General features: G+C 29.9%; 1 protein-coding gene across 4 annotated transcripts in view; it reads right to left on the bottom strand.

Moving 5' to 3' along the window:
* Nucleotides 1-3,291: 3,291 nt before the first annotated feature.
* The window catches only part of LOC119601012 (rho GTPase-activating protein 21), a 56,611-nt gene continuing 35,219 nt past the window's right edge, over nt 3,292-24,683 (bottom strand). The window contains exons 4-15 of one of the 4 annotated variants that reach the window (XM_037951636.1): nt 12,580-13,296; nt 11,669-12,126; nt 11,044-11,133; nt 10,534-10,945; nt 10,345-10,468; nt 10,179-10,277; nt 9,795-10,106; nt 9,332-9,724; nt 8,726-9,268; nt 8,151-8,411; nt 7,586-7,850; nt 3,292-5,217 (exon numbers count right to left, since the gene is read on the bottom strand). In XM_037951636.1, the coding sequence (XP_037807564.1) occupies nt 3,989-5,217; nt 7,586-7,850; nt 8,151-8,411; nt 8,726-9,268; nt 9,332-9,724; nt 9,795-10,106; nt 10,179-10,277; nt 10,345-10,468; nt 10,534-10,945; nt 11,044-11,133; nt 11,669-12,126; nt 12,580-13,296 (4,903 nt within the window). In that variant the 3' untranslated portion in view covers nt 3,292-3,988. Of the gene's footprint in view, nt 5,218-7,585; nt 8,412-8,725; nt 9,269-9,331; nt 9,725-9,794; nt 10,107-10,178; nt 10,278-10,344; nt 10,469-10,533; nt 10,946-11,043; nt 11,134-11,668; nt 12,127-12,579; nt 13,297-13,935; nt 14,018-24,683 lie in introns of those variants that run through there. The other 3 variants (XM_037951637.1, XM_037951634.1, XM_037951635.1) reach the window with 3 other exon arrangements.

Raw genomic sequence — 24,683 nt, 5'->3', positions numbered from 1 at the left:
AGAATATTTTTGCAATTAAGTTAAGAGAAAAATGAAGAAAATACGTTTAAAAATGCAATTAAATTTAGCGCCTAAAAGTATGCTTTGCAATTTTTTATTAGTATAAAATTAGCGCCATCTATTGTTTCGACTAGAGCTGTTTCGTTTTTCAAAAAATCGAATTTCTCAGTCTGGCAACACAACCGCAAATTTTCGACCCCACTAAAATCCGGGTGGCAACACTGGTTTTTGTCATAACAACTTTCTTGACGGGTGGCAACACTGGCTTAGTGGCATCCAAAATTCGTGGCAGTGCTGCCAGACTGAGAAACTCGATTTTTTGAAAAACGAAACAAGTCTAATCGAAACAATAGATGGCGCTAAATTTATGTTATTAAAAATTTATAAAGCATACTTTTAGGCGCTAATTTTAATTGTTTTTAATACACTTTTACTCACCATTAGAGAAAGAAGGGGAATAAATGTATTAAAATATTGTTAAATATATTAAAATAAATGATTTTTTTTAAATTGTTGTATATATATATTTATTTTTTGTTTTTAGTTCTAAATTTTTCGGTGTATTTATTACAATAATGATGAAATTTTTCATACATGCTGTATTTATTTTTTTGTGTGGTTTGTTTTATTTTGTTTTTAATTATAATTGATACACAAAATTATTATATGGTATTTTTAATTAATATTATTAAAATATGGGATTGTTGTTGTATTTTACGTTCTTATGTATGTAGGTATAAATTCAAGCCAAATTTGTACAAATAATATTTTGAACAAATTTGTTTGATACTATTATAGAATTGTCTGAATGTTTTTTTTATTATTATTTAGCAAAATATTTAAATGTTGACAGTAATTGTTTTGAATATTATTAAACATTTCGAATATTAAGCTTTTGTTGCAGTTGTTTTTTTATTTCCGGCTTAAGGTTGATATTTTAATAATTTAATATATATTTATATTTAAATTTACAATAAAAATATGATTTTAATACGCAATAATTTCTGATTTTAAAGTGCATTTTACACTTTTGTTTTAAACTTATATTATAAAAATTAAATTAAATTACAAAAAAATAATGCTAAAAATCAACAATCAGCAACGTATGTAATACATATACACCTGCACTTCATAACTAAATTCATATCTAACAAAAACTTGTTCTTGTTTTTACTTTAATTATTATTTTGTTTTCTTTTTTTGCTTATAACACTCAAAACTTTTTTTTACTTTTTTAAAACTTAATTTTTGCTTAAAAAATTTATACAAAAAAAAAAAAAAAAACATTTACATATAAAATAGCAACATAAGGTTTTGTTTCTTCTTTTTTATTTTTCCTTTTCTTTTTACTTTATTAGAAGACTAAAATAAACTAAACATTTGTATAGAAATGTTTCAATATTGTAAATAAATAAAAAACAAATACTTTTTTTAAAATTATGCGTTGAACGTTCATTTTGTTTTCGTTACAAGAAAAAATTCTTTGTAAAAAAGATCATATAAAAAATTTGTTTAATTTTACAAAATTAACTAAAAATACTAACTATGAAATAATATAGAAAAATATACAGGGGAAATAGTCTTGGAAACTTTAATTTTCGAATAGGTCCTTCATATGTAAGTTATATATATATACATTCATACTTTCTGAAGAGGTATGTGAATGTTTAAAACCTGACAGAATATTTTAAATTAAGATTTCTAAATTTGTCATTTAAATAAAAAAACTGAATATAACATGTAAATAGTATTTTTTTATAAACATTGGATTACTTTTTTACTATAATAATGAAATACTGATTAAAAAAATTGTATAACTTTATTTGACTGAAGAAAACAAACAATTTCAAAACTAGTAGGAGCAAAGAAGTTTTCACTTTCTAAATTTATTTGGATCATAATAATAATTGACCCTCATCCTCAGAAAGTTAATGATAATTATAGGAACCTATGCTGTAGAGATGTTGGTTCTCACCAAGACATTCGATGATTTTTTTTTCATCAAATTTAAAATAATAAAAAAACAACAAAAAAAATTATTAACATTGTAATAAAAAGTCTCTCTATTTAAAACTTATGTTGCTAAAAATAACTTTTTACAAATAAAATATTAAAAAAGTACTTACATAAGCATGTAAAAATATATATTTTTAAAATAAAATAAACTACTTTATACAAATTAGTTATAAAAACCTAATAGAACTATTAAAATTTAAGGGGGATAAAATAGTGTTGGCGTGGCCAAATTGGGGGAAAACAGTAAAGAATTTTTGGTTTCAAAATATTTTTAAAAAGTAAAATAATTAAGTGCGTTTCTTTTTTCTTTTTTGCTTAGTTACACTTGTTTATGCTTGAATGTTTCATTTTTTCTTCTAAATATATAAGTTTATGTAACTTCGTTTTGTAATTCTATAAATATTATTATAATTATAATTTCTTTTAAATATTGATTTGTGTAAATGATTGCTAATACTACACATGTTTATTAGGGCGGAACGCAAACAAAAGTTGCAGATGTTTTTAATAAAAATTTAAGTTTAATTTTTATTTTAAATGAATGTTTCTTAAAATTGTTATACTTCTGAGAATATTTGGTGTGTTGGAGATATGAAGGCAACACAAAAACAAAATCTAAGTCTTTTGAAGATTGAATTAGACATTAATTTTTGTTAAAAATATCACCCCTAATGTCTATTTGAGTGGCCACATAAGGGAAGTTACTGACGTTTCCGCCGAAAATGAAAGTTTAAATCATTCTAAGACACCATTTCCCAAACTTTTTGTTCATAACGTCAATATTTGGTGAGCTTGCGAAAAATGTGTTTGTTGTCGCACACAGGCAAAAAAAACAAAAAATTACCAAGGTATACATTTCCGAAGGAATGTGCATGGATAAATCCGAATCTGGCATTGAGTTTCTCCATTACATCAGGTGTTTTATATAGTGTCCTATATAAAAAACCAAGCGCGAAGCGAAGACACCAAATACTCCAGACTCCAGGGCTAAAATGTTAAGAAACGGTATCTACGCATGAATCAAGATTTTATTTTTGATGTCAACGTCTGTAGTACATTTTTTTCCATAGGGTCATCGTAGAAAACATCAATAACTCTTGTTTTGCGCCGACCCTAATGTTTATACTTGACTTGTTTCTTTTTTGTTGTACACATAAAACATAAACAAAATATATATATATATGTATGTATTTGTAGCTATGTACGTCTGTCTAATATAGTACATGTTGAAATTGAATTTAACAACAATGAATTTTTATATAATTTAAATTTTTCTTTTTTTACTTACATACTAATTGGTGTTTTGTTGGTTAATCAGAAGTAACATATTTCTTCTTCTCCATATAATATTTTTGCTTTAGCTTTAGTTGTTTTTTTGTACACTTGTTATTTAAACAGCATACAAAAGATGATGAATAATGATTATCGTGTGGATGATTGGCTATAGATCAGAGTTCTTAAGGAATTTTGTTGCACATTTACAGTTTCGTTTTATACCAATTTGAAACGCAAGGGAACACACACAATGAATATGACTTTTTTAAGTACTAATGGTGGTAATTTCCATTTTTGTTAATAGTTGATTTAAATATTTTATTTGGGGAATTTTTAAATTTCACTTCTGTGTTAAAATTTTTAAAATGAAAACTTTAAATTCTTTTGAACTCTGATATTATTGCATTATTTCTAACAACACTTATGATATCATGATGATGATGATGATTGTACTCAATAATAACTAATATTTTTTTTAATGTAAGAAGCTGGGAGGGTGGGTTTTGTTTTTTTTTTGTTTAATTTAATTTTTTCTTTATAAATATTTTTGCTTTTCTTGTTTCTCGTTTGTTTTGACCAAATATGTCACATACTCGGTTTTGCTTTAACACAAAATTTCCATATCTGTTTTAACACCCAGGAATTTTATTCCTTATAGTATTTTAGTTTTTTTCATATGTTATTGTTGTTGTTCGACTTAAAAGCGACCACGATTAATATTCTTAATGCGTATGCCCACTTCAAGTACGTGTTCTCCCGCCGAATTGGCAACATTAACAGTGGCCGCATTATTAGTGCTGCTACTACTATTACTACTGCTTGAATTGTTGCCATTACTAGTACTGCTGCTGCTACCACCTTCATCGTGTTGCATGTTATTGTTATTATTATTGTTGTTATTGGGTATATTACCATTGGCGCTAGATAAGGGTATACGTCTTACTACCGTTGTTGAATTCGAGGCGGTTGAGTTGTTAGATCCATTATTGCTAATATTTTTACAATGATGATTGCAATTATTTGAACCTGCGCCACCGCCTCCACCACTATAATCATGTGGACCTCCTACTGTATGCCTTCGTTTAATCGAACGATTTTGTTTGTTTTGTATTTGCCGTTTTTTAGTTAGATTCATATCAGTCTTTTCATCTTTAGTTAGGCCAGTGGTTGGTATATTAGAACCCATGCCACCACCTGCTGCAGCGCCGCTGCCACCATAACGCGAAGAATAATTACGACAATTGAATGAGGCCGAACGAAAGAGTCGATGATCTCTACGTTTTTTATTGTATTTATCTAGCAGAAAGGAGGGCGAGGCCATTACTAAAGCTTCTTTGGGATCACTGGTTGTGGAGCCCTCAGAATCGTCTTCAGAACATCTTTGTTCTTGAACGGATGAAGAAAAGCGTAAGTTTTTGCTAGTTGCATATAGATTGCGTGCTGTAGAGGCTGTTAAATTTCCCTTAAGGGCACTAGTAGTTGGCGTAGAGGCCGCAGTAGGAGGAGACGTTAAGCCACCACCCACACTGCCCAACGAAGAGTTTATAGGTGCCGTAGCCGAGTGTTGCAATTTGTGTGTTGTTTTATAGGTGGTTGTTAGAGTTGAACCCGTTGTAAGGGAAGTGGGTTTTTCATTATTCATTTTAGCATTCATCAGCGTATTGGTTGAAGCACACGACCGACTTATCATTAAATTGTTTCCCGTTACATTGTCGAGAGGATAGAAATTGTGAAAATGCCTTTCGGGTGACTCATCGGCATAAGGAATGTTTTCAGAATGCAAAAGTAGTGGTTCACCAATGGTGTAGCGTCGTGGCGTTATGGGAAAATCTGGGGAACCATTTTCTTCGTTTGAATTAAAGCCACATTTAACTATTTTCAGTTTATCTTCTAAAGCATCAGTAACAGCACCCAGTGACATTGAACCTAAAAGACAAATTTCATTTATTAAGAACAAATGCATAAAATTTTCTTGAATAAGTTAAAAAAAAAACAAGTCAGAGTTCTATATTCGGCTGTGCCGAATCTTATATGTATACCTTTCACCAAGTATGTTTTAATTTATTTTTTTATTTATTTATTTTATTAATTTTTGAGAATTTAATTTTATTTTTGTATTTTTTTATATCCGCAACAAAGTAAAAAAAACAACAATTTTAAATTTTGCATAGACTTGTTCTGCACACATTTCTTTTGTTCTGCACACATGACACACACAGCGTTGCCATATAATTTTCTGCAAAATCTTCAAAATTAACAAAAAAAAAAACTTTTTTCGTAAAAAATCTTCATTTAAAAAAAAAAATTGAATTATAAAATTTAATTAATATTTATTTTGATTAAAACCTAACTTTAAATAGTTAGATAATATGTATGTACATATGATTTCGTAAAGTAATTTGACAGGATTTCATTCGCTCTGGTTTTGTCATACGAAAGTAATACATTAGTGATGAATCGCCTAATATATGTATAAACAGTCAACCAGGTGTTTAAACACTTATAGATAATGGGTTAGCAATTGCAATCAAAATATTTTACGTGTTAAATCTATGAATTTTCATATTTCAGCCTTCTGACTCCCTTTGCTTAAGCTTGTCTTTGGAGATCTACGTATATACCTATAGGTTTTAAATGAGTTTAAATGAGATATAGAGATATACTGCATTTATTTAAGAATGCGATAACCCTGACCTTCATTTTCACCACCTCCAGTTGTTTTTGCTCATATGTCAGTTATTTATGGACCGATTTTGCAGATTTTCAAAGATAACTTCTCGAAAGAATGTCTGACAGAATTATTGAAGATTTGGACCTGAAGACCTCAGGATCTTCTAAAAACTGATTTCATCAAACAGACGGACACAGTTTAATGGACTCCGCTATCTATAAGGATCCAGAATACATATACTTTATGAGGTCGGAATATTATATTGTAGAAATTACAACCTTATATAAATATGTATAGCCTTTTCACGAAGGTGAAGGGTATAAAACGTTTTTTATAACAAGCATGTATGTATGTTTCAGAGATGGGGGTAGTGCACTAAATTTTTAGTTAAATCAATATTTAACTAGCACTTAATATTACATATTTCAAAAAATATATTTTTCACTTATTTTCAGCAGCTCAGTGGTAGTGAAGCTTTATAATTTATATTTTTTATACCCTACACCACTATAGTGGGGAGGGTATTATACGTTTGTGCTGATGTTTGTAACACACAAAAATATTGGTCCTACACCCACCTTTAAGTATACCGATCGACTCAGAATCACATTTTGAGTCGATTAAGACATGTCCGTCCGTCTGTCCGGCTGGCTGGCTGGCTGGCTGTCCATGTAAACCTTGTGCGCAAGGTACAGGCCGCATTTTTCAAGATAATTTGATGAAATTTGGACCAAGCATGCACAAGGACGAAGCCTATTGAAAATGGTTGAAATCGGTCCATTATTTCACCTAGCCCCCATACAACCGTACCTCCCGATTTGGGCTTTTTATGCCATAATTACGTCAAATATGCTATTATCTCTCTAAAAATTGGCACAAATAAGTTTTATATAAGTATAAATGACACTGCAGATTTTCGTATGACCTAGCCCCCATACGAACCCCCCTTCAAAAAATGTCTTAAACGTCTAAAACTGACTTGTAACCATTTGTATCGCAATGAAACTCAACATAATTAACTATTATTTAACAATATATCCTTTTCCCAAATTTAATGAGAATCGGCCCATGTTTGACCTATACTCCTATATAAAGCCTCATTTAGAAAATTTGTTTTTTATCAATAAATTGCTTAAATACTTTGGAATTAAGGTAAAATTCAACATAAAAGTTTCTTTGTGAAAAATTTAAATTTTTAAAATATACTCATGGTGTAGGGTATTATATGGTCGGCCATGCCCGACTATACTTTCCTACTTGTTTAGTGATGTTATTTTTTGACTATAACTCAATTGAGTAGTAGTGTAGTGATGACACTATGACGGACACCAACAACATCTCATGCTTTAAAAAGAAATGGTTGAAACATCTGAATTCCAAAACTTGTTCAAAGGATTTCCCGTAAAAACTTGTTCAAAGGATTAGGTATTAGTGATAGTTAAAAATTAGTGCACTACCCCCATCTCTATTATGTATGAAAATTTTTAATTCAATTTCAAAATTGTTAAGTTAGAATATCTTGATTGTTCTATTAGCTTAAAAAACTGAACATAAATTTGAATATAGTAATTTAGAATTTTTTGAAAAGAATAAATATAAAGAAGGTTGTAATGTAACACTTACCAGTATCACTTAGACGGCTATTGCTGCTTTCATCATCGGTTAATGTGATCGAGATGTCAACACTATTGCGTTGTGTCTCCTTGGCAATACTGCTGCCACTGCAACTGCCCGAATCCTTTTCATCTAAACTAGTCTTACGGCCATGACGATGACCCAAAATACTACGACTTTCACTTTTCTTCGATTTATTTTTTGTTGATGTAGCCGTCGTCGTCGTACTACTGCTACTCGAGGAGGAAGTCGCTGTCGTGGTGGCACTGGTCGACTGAAAATGTAAACGTAAAGTTACACCAAAATCATAAATGGTTGGAACAGCTTTGCGTCTTTGACGATATGCTACCGCTGATTCACAAGAAGCTTTAGAAGCATTACGATTATGATTTGAAATTGAACGTGTATTTAGAGTGGAAATATTGGGTGTTGATTTGCATATATTTTTTAGAGTGTTCTTGGTGAGAAGTATAGGTGTAGTAATAGAATGTTTTGTGTTGGTAATAATGTTGGTATTGGTGGTGATAGAATTGGATGTGGATGTGTGAAAAGATTTAGATTTAATTTCGCTTACCCTACTATCACCAGGCTTACGGGGCTTTTTCCCTAATTGAGGCATAAAGCGAGATGTGCGTGAGGTCGTGTGACTCGAGTTAGATTCACGTTCACTAAAACGTTCGATTTTTGAAATGTTGTGTAACAACATGTTCGTTTGATCCTCTTGCTGTTGTTGAGCAGCCGTTACACCGGTAGCCGATGATGTTGATGCTGCCAAATTATTGCCACAAACATCTTCAATGTCCGGAGTTTTGCCATTTTCAAAAAAGTAATCGTACTGAAAATAAGATATAATTATTTTTATATATTTTTTATACATTTTTTATATATTTACTCAAATTTCTATCTATCTATCTATCTATCTATCTATCTATCTATCTATCTATCTATCTATCTATCTATCTATCTATCTATCTATCTATCTATCTATCTATCTATCTATCTATCTATCTATCTATCTATCTATCTATCTATCTATCTATCTATCCATATATCTATCTATCTATCTATCTATCTATCTATCTATCTATCTATCTATCTATCTATCTATCTATCTATATTTATTTATTTATTTATATAATTACAACTTACATGTGTCAATAGCAACTCCACAATCCTGCATTGATGTTTCATATCCTTTACGGCTATATCTAATGTATCATTGGGTGTGCGTATTATAGAGGGACCAAATATTATTGCCAAATTTTTTGTTTCCATTAAATTGACGTCGCAATTTTTACTGACTCTATTCAAGTGACGAAACAGATGTTTCATTGTCTCGTATGAATAGCGGGGTAAGTTTTCTAACAATTGTTTTATTTCCCGTAAACGTTCCATGCCCGCCTTTTTGTCGGCCTCTATAAAATGATTATAAAAGGAACTTGGTAGCAGTGCATCGGGTAAACTTCTTATAAATAGTTTCAAAAGACTCGAAACGACATTGACATCCTCCCATCTTACGTCGGTATTGCAACGGTCCCAAGAAAAATCAGTTTTATTAACTTGATCGGATAATTCGGATATTGCAGCTTTATTGCCGGGTATACGATATATACCAACCACTCCCAAGCCTTTAGTCTCAACGATATTTGTACATACTTCAACTAAAGTTGGTACATATTCGTTGTTTTTGGACTGCAAAATAGAAAATTAAAATTGTTAAATGAAATGAATTTTGGCTTTGTGGGTTCAACATACCATGGGACATGTTTTAAGTGGCACACCTATAGAACCAATAGTCTTTGAGGATGAAGAAAGATTTGAGGGTGAAAGGTCAGCGTTATGGCCACCACTACTACTACTACCACCGCCTCGACGAAATAATAAATCCTTCCAGTTTTTGGCCTTAGGTGAACCTAAATCTTTGTCGGGTATATTTTTGTGGGATGATGATTTGCGAGTTTTCATTACTGGTGATACAGAATCTGAAGCTTCTATTTCACTACGCGATGTCGAACTTAACGGTGAGTGTTCTGCTTGTAAATGTTGCGCTGATTGTTGTTGTACATTATCATCACAGTATGTTGATGTAGACATGCTAGCAGTTGCGGCGGTTTTTTGTGGTTCTGCTAGCTGTTTACCTTGAAGATCCTAAAATAAATAGATTATAGAATTTACATTACTTGCCTCTAGCGTTTCTTTAAATGTCAAAAGTACATACATTGTTATCGTAACTTAATAAACTATTTTTCCATTGTAATAAACCAAATATTCTTCTCATTTCTGTACTGCTTTTAGTTTTGAAAAAAATCTCGGTATGTGGTTGATACTGTGTATCGGTATGTTGTAATGACTGTTGAGGTACATTTGTCGAACTACCCGACGATGATGTTAACTTATCATTCGTATCATCTAAATTCAGTTCATTGCCCAAAGTGGCGATCGGTGAGGGTTTCGATTGCATACGAAATACATATTTCTTTTTATCAGTTTCATCGAATATTTTATAATTTCTAATGTCGAGTTCTATTATCTGCAATCGAGAAGAAAATGAGAATAAGATTTTATTTTTAATTTATTGATTTTCGTTTTCGTTTATTCTTACATTATTATCGGATTTTGTATTGCGGCTGGGATATATTTTTAATATATCACCTTTTATCTCGATTTTTACTTGACGCCAAGAACGATATTCAGAAAGTCGCTGGATATAGAAATATCACATTAATTATAATAATCTCTTTATTCTTATTATTGTTTGATTTACTTACTTTGCCATTAATACATGTTGATTTTATTTCCATTTCTGTTTCAAAAATTTCCATTTCGGTTGCAACATCTTTTGTTTCAAACTTACTTGTTATATCAATACTGGGTATACTATCAATGTGAACACTACATAAAAGGTTGGATATAAAATATTTTAAATTTTCTTTTGATATTCAGATGTTTAAACTCACCTGTGCCTTATATCACTATTAACTGAAGTTCTGCGACTGCTACGCGAAGATGTTTCTAATTTTAAATCTTCCAACGCATCTAACGATTCACTTGTACTGTCTGCAGCTCCACTATCACCTCCACCACCGCCACTAACAACATCATAAATCGGATCCGGATGTTCTTCAATTTGTTGCGATAATACCGTGGCAGATTTTGTCGATAGGCTATCGTTTACACTGCCGGTTGATGTGTTCGTTACCGATGACGATGATAACGAGGTTTCACAGTGATAATCATCATTTGTTGCACGTAAATATGATATTCGACGCATATGTTTCGGCTCATCAAATGAAGACATTGGCCTAAAGCGTCGCGTAACCGGAGTTGCTGAAGATTTGTTTATTTCCGTTAAGTCTGTCATTGTGGATGCTAAAAACGATAAAAAAACGTTGTATAAATCAATATTTATATTGATAAGAGTTTTTTTTATTTTATTTTATTTTATTGAACTTTTCATTTTATTTTACCTCTAGTTGAAGTTGTGCTACTTGTACCGCTTTCGGCTATATCGGCCAATATTGGTTTTTCATTAACATCCGTCAATTTACTAGCAAACTCTGGAGGTAAAATAACAAACATAAAATGAATGAATATTGATTAAAAAAATGTTGGGACAAATATGAGTTTTTGACGTAAAGTTTTTGACAAAAAAAAATACCTATTGTAGAAAACAATGGATCATTTCTAGATATTTGATTGAAATTTGTGAAAATATATCTTTGCGGAATATAAAATTTGCAAATGATCCAAAGATAACTTAAACATTTTGACAAATCAACGAAAGAAGTAGTTTTTTTGTCTCCGGAAGTTTTGTGTTGCGCAATATAGAGACTTTTGAATATACATGTGTACATATGTATCTATTTATAGCATGGTTCGAACTGCTTTTTTATCATTTCAAAGTCATTGTAAAACGTACAATATAACAAAAATCTTTTTTTAATAGTTCTTCTACATTTTATACTATTGACCCTTTATTTTACATTATACCAATTTCAAATCGTTTACAATTTACAATAAAACAGTACAGACCATGCTTTATATATAGTGTATTAAAAATAAATACATTCATTTATTTAAACTTCAACTTACTGCTGTTAGTCTGATGATCGATTGTTGCAGTAGCCAAACTAGCTTTATGAATTTCCATACGACTATACCGATGTCCATCGACGGTAGACGTCGAGGCTTGATTTGTTGTTGTTGTTGTTGTTGGTATTGTTGTGCTTGCTGGTGTTGTTGATGATGATGATTTTAATGCTGCATCAACTGCAATGGGTATTATTGTCATCTTTGGCGCCGTTGTTTGTTGATATACTTGATGATGTTGCTGTGGCATATGGTGTTGTTGTTGTTGCTGCGGCTGCTGTTGTTGCACCTGCATTTGTGCCAACGGATGATGCTGCAGTGAATCATATAAAACACCCGGTTTTTTCATCATTATAACATTGCCCGGAGCCGACGTAGATTCAATAGTATTTGTATTGATGGATAAAGTTTTAAAAGGATCAAAACCTCGGGATAAATGAGAATTCAATTTACTTTCAAATCTAAAATGAAAGTTGAAGAAAAAATACATTTAATTAAGCTACACAATGTGTTTAGGAAGTTAGAAAATGATTGATATAGATAGATAGATAGATAGATAGATAGATAGATAGATAGATAGATAGATAGATAGATAGATAGATAGATAGATAGATAGATAGATAGATAGATAGATAGATAGATATATAGATAGATAGATAGATAGATAGATAGATAGATAGATAGATAGATAGATAGATAGATAGATAGATAGATAGATAGATAGATAGTAGATAGATAGATATAGATAGATAGATAGATAGATAGATAGATAGATAGATAGATAGATAGATTGATTGATAGATAGATAGACAGATAGATAGATACATAAATTCTAATATTTGCCTATGAGAAATTAAAAACATATTCCAAAATATTCTAAATAATTATATATGTAAGTATGTAATTTAACTTACACTTTATTAGTAACACCAGTTTCCTGTAAGGTTTCTAAGAATTCATAATCCTTATGGTGATATTTATCACGTAATGTTGAAACTACTGAACTACTACCATTTGTTGCTGAAGAAGTGGCTGAAGATCTTTGCTGTTGTAGATGACCACCACGCGACAACACCGATGGTGTACCAGAGGTTCCATACGTTGTCATACCACTAGCTCCACCACCTACTCCTACTAATCCTGATCCAACTCCACTTGTACTAGAACCTAAATTCGGTGCGTAATGCATATCACAGCTTGCTGTCAATAATTCTCTTGTACTAGACGATGATGATGTTGCAGACAAGGGTTGTTTAACTAATGTGCGCACTTGTCCTCGAGCGGTAGCTTCATTATTACGAATGATAGCACCACCTAAACCTGATGAACCCACTGATGTCGATGACGTTGAAATCATAGACAATTGTGGACTGCCCGATGGTGGGGTATTGGGAAAAAAGTGTTGTTGTTGCTGCTGTTGGTGTTGTTGATGTTGCGAGTTACTGTGCTGTTGATGAACATTTGGTAATGGTGATTTAAGGAATTCTTCTTTTTGTTTAATGGATTCACGTAAGCGTATCATTAAATCGCTGGTGTCAACAGCGGCATTTGAAGCATAAAATGCGGCAGCGTTTTGTTGCTGTTGCAATTGTTGTTGGCGGGTTAATACTGTTAGATTTGCTGGTGGAGAACTGTAATTTAATAAGAAAAGTAAATATAAATTTATTGTAAGAATAAAATCGGAAAACTTTTTTATAAATTAAAAAAATTCTTTGTATTTTTCACAAATACATATTTTGGAATATTGTAATCAATTGATGGATTAGATGATACATTATTCTTTATCTTATATTTCGACAAAAGTGAGTTTTTGAGGGCAAAATATTTAGCACACTAGACCATGAGATATTAGCCATTTTTAAACAAATTTCTGTTTATTTTCAATAAAAATATTATTCTTGGTAAATTAATATTTATAAAAATATATTAAAACCGCTGACAAAAAAAAAAAAAAAAACACTCTTAAAAATATCATTAAATCTTCCATATGTAAATTACTTGCAATTAATATCTTTTAAAATTTTTTTAATCTGTCATAGATGTTTAATAATAAAAAATATTATTGTAGATAAATATTTTTTGTTGAATATTTATAGTCATATATTAAAACCACTTTATATACATAGTTAAAATAGCAAAAAAGCCACACTTAGATATATCATTAAATCTTGCATATGATTCATAAACTCAATTTAAAAAGAGAGAAAAAAAAACTTAAAAAATACATAAAAATAAAATTTATTATAAAATAAACCAAAATTTATTCCCACCTTCGACATGGTAAATGGCACATATGACAAAAGCAATTTAAAACCGCATCGAATGGACTCATCGTTACTGTTACTGTCACTGTTATTTCTGTTATTTTTAAAATTTTGTATTTGTGCGGTTGGTTGATGTGGTTGTTTGTTAAATATTTCTATTTGTTTGTCGTTTCTACTTTTTTTTTTAATTTTTTTTCAAGTGTAAGTAGTAAATATTCAATTTAACGTTAGTTTTTGCCATTTATAATAAATGAAAAAAACTAAATAAATACAAACACCTTTTCACACAGATACACAAATCTATGTATGTTACAAAAAAATGAAAAAAATAAAAAGAAATAATAATAAAAAAAAAACTTTAAAACATTTAAGCACGCGACTAAAACAAAAAATCATACACTTGAATAATAAAATACAGTGATCGATATACGTTTAAGGGATTCCTTTCTTAATTGGAGTAATATTTTCTTATTTTTGAACAATGGCCGGATATTTTGTGGAACAATTATGACCGATTTGTCTAATTTTCAACATTTCTGATCAACAGAGGATATTTCGGGTAAATTTTCTCTCCTCTGGATCCTATTATACTTTAAAAATACAAAAGAACGATGCTAGATCGTTGTTGGATATTAAAATGATACTTTATAGTCTACGGTCGGTAATTCATTGTGTTAAGAGATTACACGGTCCAATATATTTTTAACATAGGGACCAAAGCATACATATCTAAAGGATGGAACTGCGCAAAATGGGATCACATCAAGTTGTCAAGACAACGTGTCCTTAAAATCAAAATATACGTTTTTCATATTTAAGACGTTATAACACATCGAAGAGATATTTATTTAAAAAATTTATTGTGTCATCTGAAAGTACAATCTGTTGACTTTAAAATAAAGGTTTAACCTCTGTTATATCATCTTTCTTTTTCAAAATATGTATTTTAACCTAATGCATGAAACTATCATCAATTAAAATTATACTCTTTATGCCATGATAACACGAAAACCTGATGTGATGCATAGATTCTTATTTGTCAGATTCAGTGCTGCTCATCCTTTAGAAATGTATGGGTTCTATGGGTTTCGACTTTCGACAACTTTTGATATTTTTTAGATTTTAGATCGAGTGCAAAAGAAAGACAAATGTTTAAAAAATATTAAACAAAAGTTTCATTGTATGACTTTATGTATAAATATAGCAACAATAATAAACTTTTTGTTGTAACTCCTTTTAAGTATAACATGTATTTATAATTCCAAGCGTATAACACAAACAATATTTTGCTTAATTAGACGTAGAACAAAACTTAAAAGCATGAAGTGTTGGCGATAATGACTATTCTCGCAATATTTTTAAATTTCAGTATATTATAAACATTTTTTGTTAAAAACTATTCATCATTTATTAATACACATTTTTACATATATCGGATGATCATTGTTAAAAATTTAGGTTTTCGCTTTAAGGTTCATATAATTTTTACACGTTTTCATTTATATTATTTTTGTCAATTTAGAAAGTTTGATTAGGTAATTAAAATAATAATTTGTTTAAAATAAACTTAAGCAAATGCCCATTACTGTTTGTTTTAGTTATGGAAAAAAAAAGAAAATTTTAACTGGGAGTGGTTTCTAGATACATATATTATTTATTTTTTCTTAAAATTTATTTAATTGATTGAGAAAAACGAAAGTGTAAATTTGTTAAAAACTTTTCAACCGGCAAAAAAAAAAAAACAAATCACATCTTAAAGCAACAAAGTATCTACAACTTTTGTTGTTGTTATTTATGTTCAAACACTCATAATCGAAAAGAATAGTGAAAACGAAAGGCGACTTATTTTTTCGCGAGAAGTGGTTTAAAGAGTTTGAGGTTTTTTTGAGGTAGCTGATAAATGATGTCTTGATATCACTCTCAAATACACTGGACATTGGTAACAAATAACAAACAAAACGAACAAACAAAACATCAACTCAAACAAACAACAAACGACACTCATTTGTCTTTTAAACTCTAAAGAAATTAAAACAGAAAACTATATAAAAAAAAGAATTGTCTTAAAGCGACAACTGATCAATTTCCAGCGATATTAAACTAAAGAAACAAAAAAATACAACAAACACTTTGGTACAAAATAAAAGAAATAATACGGCGGCGACAATATTTGTCCGCCCGATTGACGGACAACAACTGTCATGCTGGCGAAAAATGAATTGTTGTCAATGCGCGTAGATTTTCTTTCCATTCTATAAAAAAAAAAAAAAAAACAAAAACAATGCGAAAGACTTTCAGTTGACGTTTTGGCATAGTGTCACCACCAACCAAAAAGTGAGTAAAAAACAATTTGTATTTAAAAGCTGTACTCAATAATTGAGCAGCACTGAAGTCACTCTCTTAGTTAACCCATTGGCGCTCAATCTGTAACTGGATTTTCTGTATACTATAGTCTGGATATAGACCCGTCTATAGTCTGAACTTGAGGTTTTTACTGAGTCTATAGGCTTTACTATAGATGGACAATATATACTATAGTCTGGATTATAATCTCGTCTATAGTCTATATAGTATAGTCGGGACTACAGTAACGTTTACAGTCTGGGATTATAGACTCGTTTATAGTCTGAAATATAGACTATGAATCTGGACAATAGTTTAGACTCTAGTATTTTCTATATTATCGGCTATCTAGCCTATAGTTTCGTCCATAGACTGGTCTATATATAATTTCATCTAAATTCTGTACTACATATTCATCTATACTGTTGACTATAGTTTCGTCCATAATCATAGACTAATGTGTAATTTAGTTTGGATAAGTTTTTCGTATATTCTGAATTACAGTCTCCAATAGTCTGGACTATATCGTCACGTTATAACCTGGACTATAGTCTAGATTATCGTTAGTCTCGTACATAGTCTGGACTAACTATCGTTTATAAGCGACTAATATCTAAAAACACAAATAATAATAATACATATTAAGCACCACAAAGGGTTAATTTTCATAATAACTAGACTAGACACTTAAAAGTACGTTAAGTTTTATTTATTTTCCTTTGGCTCGTGCTAACGTGGCTTAAACCACCTTAACAACAACAATAGTGTGCATATAAATATGTAATATACATATATAAAAAATAAACAAAAATTATTGTCCGCCAAAACGAACAAAATAAAAGAATATGAAAAAAAAAAAAAACGAAACGTATATAATAAAACTATAGTCAGTCGTTGGGTATAGATCAAATCCAGCGAATGAGTGAAGTGTGTCCATAATGGTCTCCTAATAGGTTTGTTGTGTGTATATTTATGTTATGTGTCAGGAATTATGGATTACGTTTATAACCATATCAGTCATCTTGAGTCTAACTTTGTTGCTTGTTTTTAATTTATTTAGATTTTAATATTCAAATCACATTTATGTATGTCATATTAAATGTACCTCGATCTGATATGTTCGTATGTAGGTACGTAAAATCAATCGATAAGTTTGTATTGTTGTTTGTCGAAATATGATTTAATTTGCATTCGAATTCTTTTGTGAAATCAACAGAAATATTGACGCTTATTATAGACAATATGACCGATTCTCTGTTCCCCGTCTCTTTCTCAACTTCTCTGTCTGGTTGTACTTACTAATTAAGAGAAGACATAAATATTGTTTATTGTTTTCAATCGTATTTTTCATCATAAATGGTTGTCATTCAAAAGTTACGCGCAAATATTTCAAAAACAATTATGTTTGTATGTAAATATGTTTATATTTTTTTTATCATACAAGTATGCAAATTATTTCTTAAAAAATGGATTTATAAAAAACTAAATTGTATTATGTGTTATGATCATGACGTATGGATATTTGTGAGAGAGTAAATTTATGAATTACTCTTTTTTTTAGGATAATAATTTTGACGTGGGATTTTTGAAATTAATGTTCAAAAGTGTTATGGAAAACAAAATAATGTGAAGAACTTTTGTTTGTAAAAAAATCTTATGTTTTTAACTAAAGTTAAAACTCTTAAATAGTTTAAGATACGCTCACATTAATCAATATTGACCAAAATAGCTTTTAAAAGTTAAAATCGAAAAATGGATCAAAAATAGTCTAGTCTATAGTCTAGTCTATAGTCTAGTCTATAGTCTAGCTAGTCTATAGTGTAGTCTAGTCTATAGTCTAGTCTATAGTCTAGTCTTATAGTCTAGTCTATAGTCTAGTCTATAGTCTAGTCTATAGTCTAGTCTATAGTCTAGTCTATAGTCTAGTCTATAGTCTAGTCTATAGTCTAGTCTATAGTCTAGTCTATAGTCTAGTCTATAGTCTAGTCTATAGTCTAGTCTATAGTCTAGTCTATAGTCTAGTCTATAGTCTAGTCTTAGTCTAGTCTAGTCTATAGTCTAGTCTATAGTCTAGTCTATAGTCTAGTCTATAGTCTAGTCTATAGTCTAGTCTATAGTCTAGTCTATAGTCTAGTCTATAGTCTAGTCTATAGTCTAGTCTATAGTCTAGTCTATAGTCTAGTCTATAGTCTAGTCTATAGTCTAGTCTATAGTCTAGTCTATAGTCTAGTCTATAGTCTAGTCTATAGTCTAGTCTATAGTCTAGTCTATAGTCTAGTCTATAGTCTAGTCTATAGTCTAGTATAGTCTAGTCTATAGTCTAGTCTATAGTCTAGTCTATAGTCTAGTCTATAGTCTAGTCTATAGTCTAGTCTATAGTCTAGTCTATAGTCTAGTCTATAGTCTAGTCTATAGTCTAGTCTATAGTCTATAGTCTAGTTATATTAGTCTATAGTCTAGTCTATAGTCTGTCTAGTCTATAGTCTAGTCTAGTCTATAGTCTAGTCTATAGTCTAGTCTATAGTCTAGTCTATAGTAGTCTATAGTCTGTCTATAGCTAGTTATAGTTGTCTAGTATAGTCTATAGTCTAGTCTATAGTCTAGTCGATAGTCTAGTCTATAGTCTAGTCTATAGTCTATAGTCTATAGTCTAGTCAGTCTATAGTCAGTCTATCTATAGTCTAGTCTAATCTATAGTCTAGTCTAGTCTAGTCTATAGTCAATCTAGTCTATCTATAGTCTAGTCTATAGTCTAGTCTATAGTCTATAGTCTAGTCTATAGTCTAGTCTATAGTTAGTTATAGTCTAGTCTATAGTCTAGTCTATAGTCTAGTCTATATATAGTCATGTCTAGTCTATAGTCAGTCTATAGTCTAGTCTATAGTCTAGGCTATAGTCTAGTCTATAGTCTAGTCTATAGTCTAGTCTATAGTCTAGTCTATAGTCTAGTCTATAGTCTAGTCTATAGTCTAGTCTATAGTCTAGTCTATAGTCTAGTCTATAGTCTAGTCTATAGTCTAGTCTATAGTCTAGTCTATAGTCTAGTCTATAGTCTAGTCTATAGTCTAGTCTATAGTCTAGTCTATAGTCTAGTCTATAGTCTAGTCTAGTCTAGTCTATAGTCTAGTCTAATCTAGTCTATAATCTAGTCTATAGTCTAGTCTATAGTCTAGTCTATAGTCTAGTCTATAGGCTAGCCTATAGTCTAGTCTATAGTCTAGTCTATAGTCTAGTCTATAGTCTAGTCTATAGTCTAGTCTATAGTCTAGTCTATAGTCTAGTCTATAGTCTAGTCTATAGTCTAGTCTATAGTCTAGTCTATAGTCTAGTCTATAGTCTAGTCTATAGTCTAGTCTATAGTCTAGTCGTCTATTAGTCAGTGTAATCTATAGTCTAGTGTAATCTATAGTCTAGTGTAATCTATAGTCTAGTGTAATCTATAGTCTAGTCTATAGTCTAGTCTATAGTCTAGTCTATAGTCTAGTCTATAGTCTAGTCTATAGTCTAGTCTATAGTCTAGTCTATAGTCTAGTCTGTAGTCTAGTCTATAGTCTAGTCTATAGTCTAGTCTATAGTCTAGTCTATAGTCTAGTCTATAGTCTAGTCTATAGTCTAGTCTATAGTCTAGTCTATAGTCTAGTCTATAGTCTAGTCTACAGTCTAGTCTATAGTCTAGTCTATAGTCTAGTCTATAGTCTATCTGAACTACAGTCTTATCTCAAGCCTGGACAATATTCTAGTCTATAGTCTGGAATATAGTTTAGATTGTATATTAAATAGTCTATAGTTTGTACTATATTATAATGTGTAGTCCGGACCTTGCCTATTGACTGGGATATACTCTAGACTTTATTTTAAACTAGTTTATATTCTGGACTATAGTGCATTCTATGCAAAATTGGCATAATTGTTTTAATATCGGACAACTATTTCGGAATCATAATATAAATGATTTTTTCAATGCATTTCCTTAAGAGTCTCAAAAAGAAGCTAAATTCTTTACTGGGATATACCAAAATTTAGTACTCTTACTTGTTTTGAAAAAATCTATTTTATGGCGTGCTGTATATTAATTATAGTTTTTTTTTATAACTAGTCAATATTTTTATTAATATAACCTCAACAAAAAACCTTAATGAACATAATAAAATATTACCAATTTTTCAAAATAATAAAAGTAAAAGTATTCAAGCTTGAAATCTTAAATTTATTGTTTACACGAAAAAGAAGCGCATTAAACCTTAAAAATATGCAACATTAAAATCAATTAAAAATCGAAATTTTGGTACTTAAATTGATTTTATTGCGCATTTAAACCATTTAAGTCAAACATAAAATAAAATGCATTATGGGAACTTTAAGGTATTTTTAAATGCACAACCCGCACTAATGGCATTAACTTTAATAATTTCCACATGAGCAGCAGAATAACGTTTTTTGTGAGTTTAAAATTATTGACGATGCGTAACGCCCTTTCGATTGTTAATACAAATAAAAGTGTTTAAATGTAAATATATGTTTATATATGGAATATGGTGAAAAAAAATAGTTTCAACAATAATAAAGTGTTACATAAATTAGCATAAACCGCGACAGCAACAAATAAAAACAACAACAATAGGCGGCCAAAGTCAGTGGCGGTTATGTAGATGAGTACACATTAATTATGAAAAAGAAAAAAAATAAAATGAATTGAAAAAAAATAATGAATAAATAACAATGCTGAAATTATAAAACACTTGTTGATTTTATTTCATTGCATTTTTGTGTTTGTAATTTTTTTGTTGTTGTTTGTCTGTCAGTGCCTTTTGTAAATGCAACCAAAACATACATTTCTGACAAACAAATATGTGGTGGTAAAGAAATACTCGCTAGATAAATATGGGTAAATGGGTTGTTGTCTTGATTAGTTTAGTTTTGATATTCAGTCAGAGTTATAACAGTATTAAATCGTTGAACTTATACTATATATAGTCACGATTATAGACCACAGTGTCGACTATAGACTGATTTCAAATGTAGATTATACTAGAGTTACTAGACTAGGCTACACTCCACGTTTAATACTAGAATACATATATTCCAGATTATACACTAGACTGTAGTACAGACTATATAATAGATTATAGCACATACTATAAATTAATCTATAGATCAGATTTTAGACTTGCCTATATAACATACTATGTATAAACTAGACTATAATCCAGACTATGGTACTTTATTAAAGACTTGACTAAATGTAGTTGATATTTTATAAACTTGACTATAATTCAGACGGCAGTACAAACTATACGATATATAATAGTCTATTAACTAGACTATATACGGTCTCGACTTTAGACTAGATTATATGAAGTCGTCACTAGTGAAGTAATGAATTCCTTTAAAACCCTAAGTAAACTATCAATGATAGTAAGTGAAAAAAAATATTTGTTGATGAAATGCAACAAAAATACATTAATTTATTTTTTTCCTTTCATTTAATTTAATGCAATTCATGGTAAACAATGCAGCCATAATTATAAAGACAAGTGAAAATAAAAGGTAAAAAGGGGGAATTTGCTATATTAATAACATTCAAGACAAACACAAAGCGACTGACAGATATGTAGAAAGACCGACAGACAAAGACCGACAAAAATCAAACACAAATAGATTGCCCAAATATAAAAACATTTCTGCTTTAAGCTGCAATCTTATTTTTAAATGACTAACTTAACAATTTCGTTTTTCAACTTCAATATATAAATAAAACTAACCTACCCAAATGCAAATATATGTTGGCTTATCCTCGACAGATAGACGCGGACAACAGGCAGTGTGATAGCAAGGTAGGAATACCACCAAAAAAGAAAGACATGCAGGCAGACATATTAAAGAAAACGTTAAATAAGAAAACAAAAACAAAATCAGCAACCATACCAGACCAAATTCAATGCAAAACAAAACATTCAACTCTGGCACCCGGCAACAAATGCTCTAACTACTACTCGTATCAAAATGATTAACTTGTTGTTGTCTGTCTGTCGCTGTGTTGCTGCAGTTGAGTGGAACACTGAACATGCTTTTCAACTGTTGTATTTGATTAACATTGAGTTTCTTGGAATATTTGATTGCATTACCCCAGACAAACTTCTGAATTCTATATATTAGTAGTGGCACTCTTACGTTTTCTGACATATTAAGACAACTAATTTTCCAAGTTGTTGTTATAATTCATATAGATATTAAAGTTTTTGGGGCTATTGAAAGTTATAAACTACTAGATACATATGTACATGTGTACTACCACTGTTACTAATATATGTACATACATATGTATGTTCGTTATTTAAGCACAGTGTAAAGAATGAGTAGAACCCTTAAAAATTAAATCGAATAACAGATTTTGGAATATATACTACATTATGTACTATAGTTCGGGCAATAGATTTGACTTTCTGTCATATTTACTATAATATAGACAGTCTAGGAGACTACTTTTCAGATTATAGACTATACTAATGTAAAATAAAAGAGTATATATAGACTAGGTTATAGTCCAGACTATAGACTAGCCAATAGTTCAGACTCCAGATTACGCCATTGTACCGACTTTAGACAATAGTTCAGACTGTAGACAAAACTATTGTCCAGATATACTTTTAAAAGTTAAAACTATTTTAGAACTATTAAAGCCTCTGAAAACTTGTTTTTCTTTTTTTTTTGTTGGAATAATTTTTGTGCTGACTGTATATTTTTGTAGCTATCAGCAAAATCTTAATTAAGAGTTGAAAAACACTTGAAATTATTATTATTATTACAACTACTAGTCGTAATTTAACAATACTCATATAAGAGGGCATTTCTTACAAATCATATTACATATGTAAATACCAACATTCAACTTTTAGCAAAAAATATCGAATAAATGTTTAAATATAAAATACAAAATACGTTCGTTAAAAAGGATGCAATAATAAATACGTAGTGGCATTCAATGATCAATAAATTTTTATAAGATATTTTTATAAAATATTCAATTTAAATAACATACAAGAATCCCTTATTTCTCTAAGTGATACTAATCATTAATTTATTATATTTTCACTTCTTTGAATTGAAGTTTATAAAGTTTAATTTCACAAAATTGCAAAAAATTTATGATTATAAATTCTAAATTTATATTCTAAAACAAAAAAAATCGTTTGAACTTTATTTGACAGATGTTCCGCAATGACAGCTGTCACTTTGACACATGTCAAATACTAGCACATAAGTTTAAAACATGAACAATAATAATCAACCAACTAATAAACAACATTAGTGTTGTCAATAAAATAACATCTTTTGTTGTTAAATTAACACAACTCAACCTTTTCATTTAGTTATCTATGTTGTTTTTTATTTATTTATTCATTTATTTATTTTGTTAATATTATTTGCAAATAAACAAAGTATGCGATTTTTCTTCTCTTCTTTTTTGTTTATGACATTAATGTTGTCAATGGTTGTTTTTCTCATTTTTTTTGCGACAATTACCATCATTTGTTTGCTAATTTGAAAATTAGAAAGTGCAACATAAAAATTGTTTGAATTTGTAATTTAACGAGTGTATATCCATATTAGAGGAGTGTTTTATTATAAACAAATTATTGTGGTAGTTTTTGTAAAAATATATATGTGATATTTCTTTTGGTCGGCTTGTTTTTGGATTTATGATATCAGGAAGATGATAAAAAGCAGCTGATAAGGTACCAGTTCAATTTGTTTTTTTTAATATTTTTGTTTTTTAGCTTTCAATAGATATGCGCAGTTATTTTCAAATAATGATTTGCTTTGTCTGCAGTAGTAGAAAAAATAGGTTTTAAATTATTTTATTAGAAATAATAGTAATATAATTACTAAATAGTATTTAATAGTGGCGTAAGTATTGAAGGGATTTTGAAAATGAAATTTGATTCAATATTACTATAGACTAGACTATAGACTAGACTATAGTCTGGACTATAGCATGGACAATAGTCTGGACTATAGACTGGACAATAGTCTAGACTATAGACTAGACTATAGACTAGACTATAGATTAGACTATAGACTAGACTTTAGACTAGACTTTAGACTAGACTATAGACTAGACTATAGACTAGACTATAGACTAGACTATAGACTAGACTATAGACTAGACTATAGACTAGACTATAGACTAGACTATAGACTAGACTATAGACTAGAGTATGACTAGACTATAGACTAGACTATAGACTAGACTATAGACTAGACTATAGACTAGACTATAGACTAGACTATAGACTAGACTATAGACTAGACTAGACTAGACTATAGACTAGACTATAGACTAGACTATAGACTAGACTATAGACTAGACTATAGACTAGACTATAGACTAGACTATAGACTAGACTATA

The sequence above is a fragment of the Lucilia sericata genome, unplaced genomic scaffold (genome assembly GCF_015586225.1).
Source record: "Lucilia sericata isolate MDLA Ls3-8-SP2 unplaced genomic scaffold, ASM1558622v1 Contig000135F_arrow, whole genome shotgun sequence".
Lineage (NCBI taxonomy): Eukaryota > Metazoa > Arthropoda > Insecta > Diptera > Calliphoridae > Lucilia > Lucilia sericata.
The sequence above is the reverse complement of the archived record's forward strand: the minus strand, read 5'-3'. Positions and strand labels throughout refer to the sequence as shown.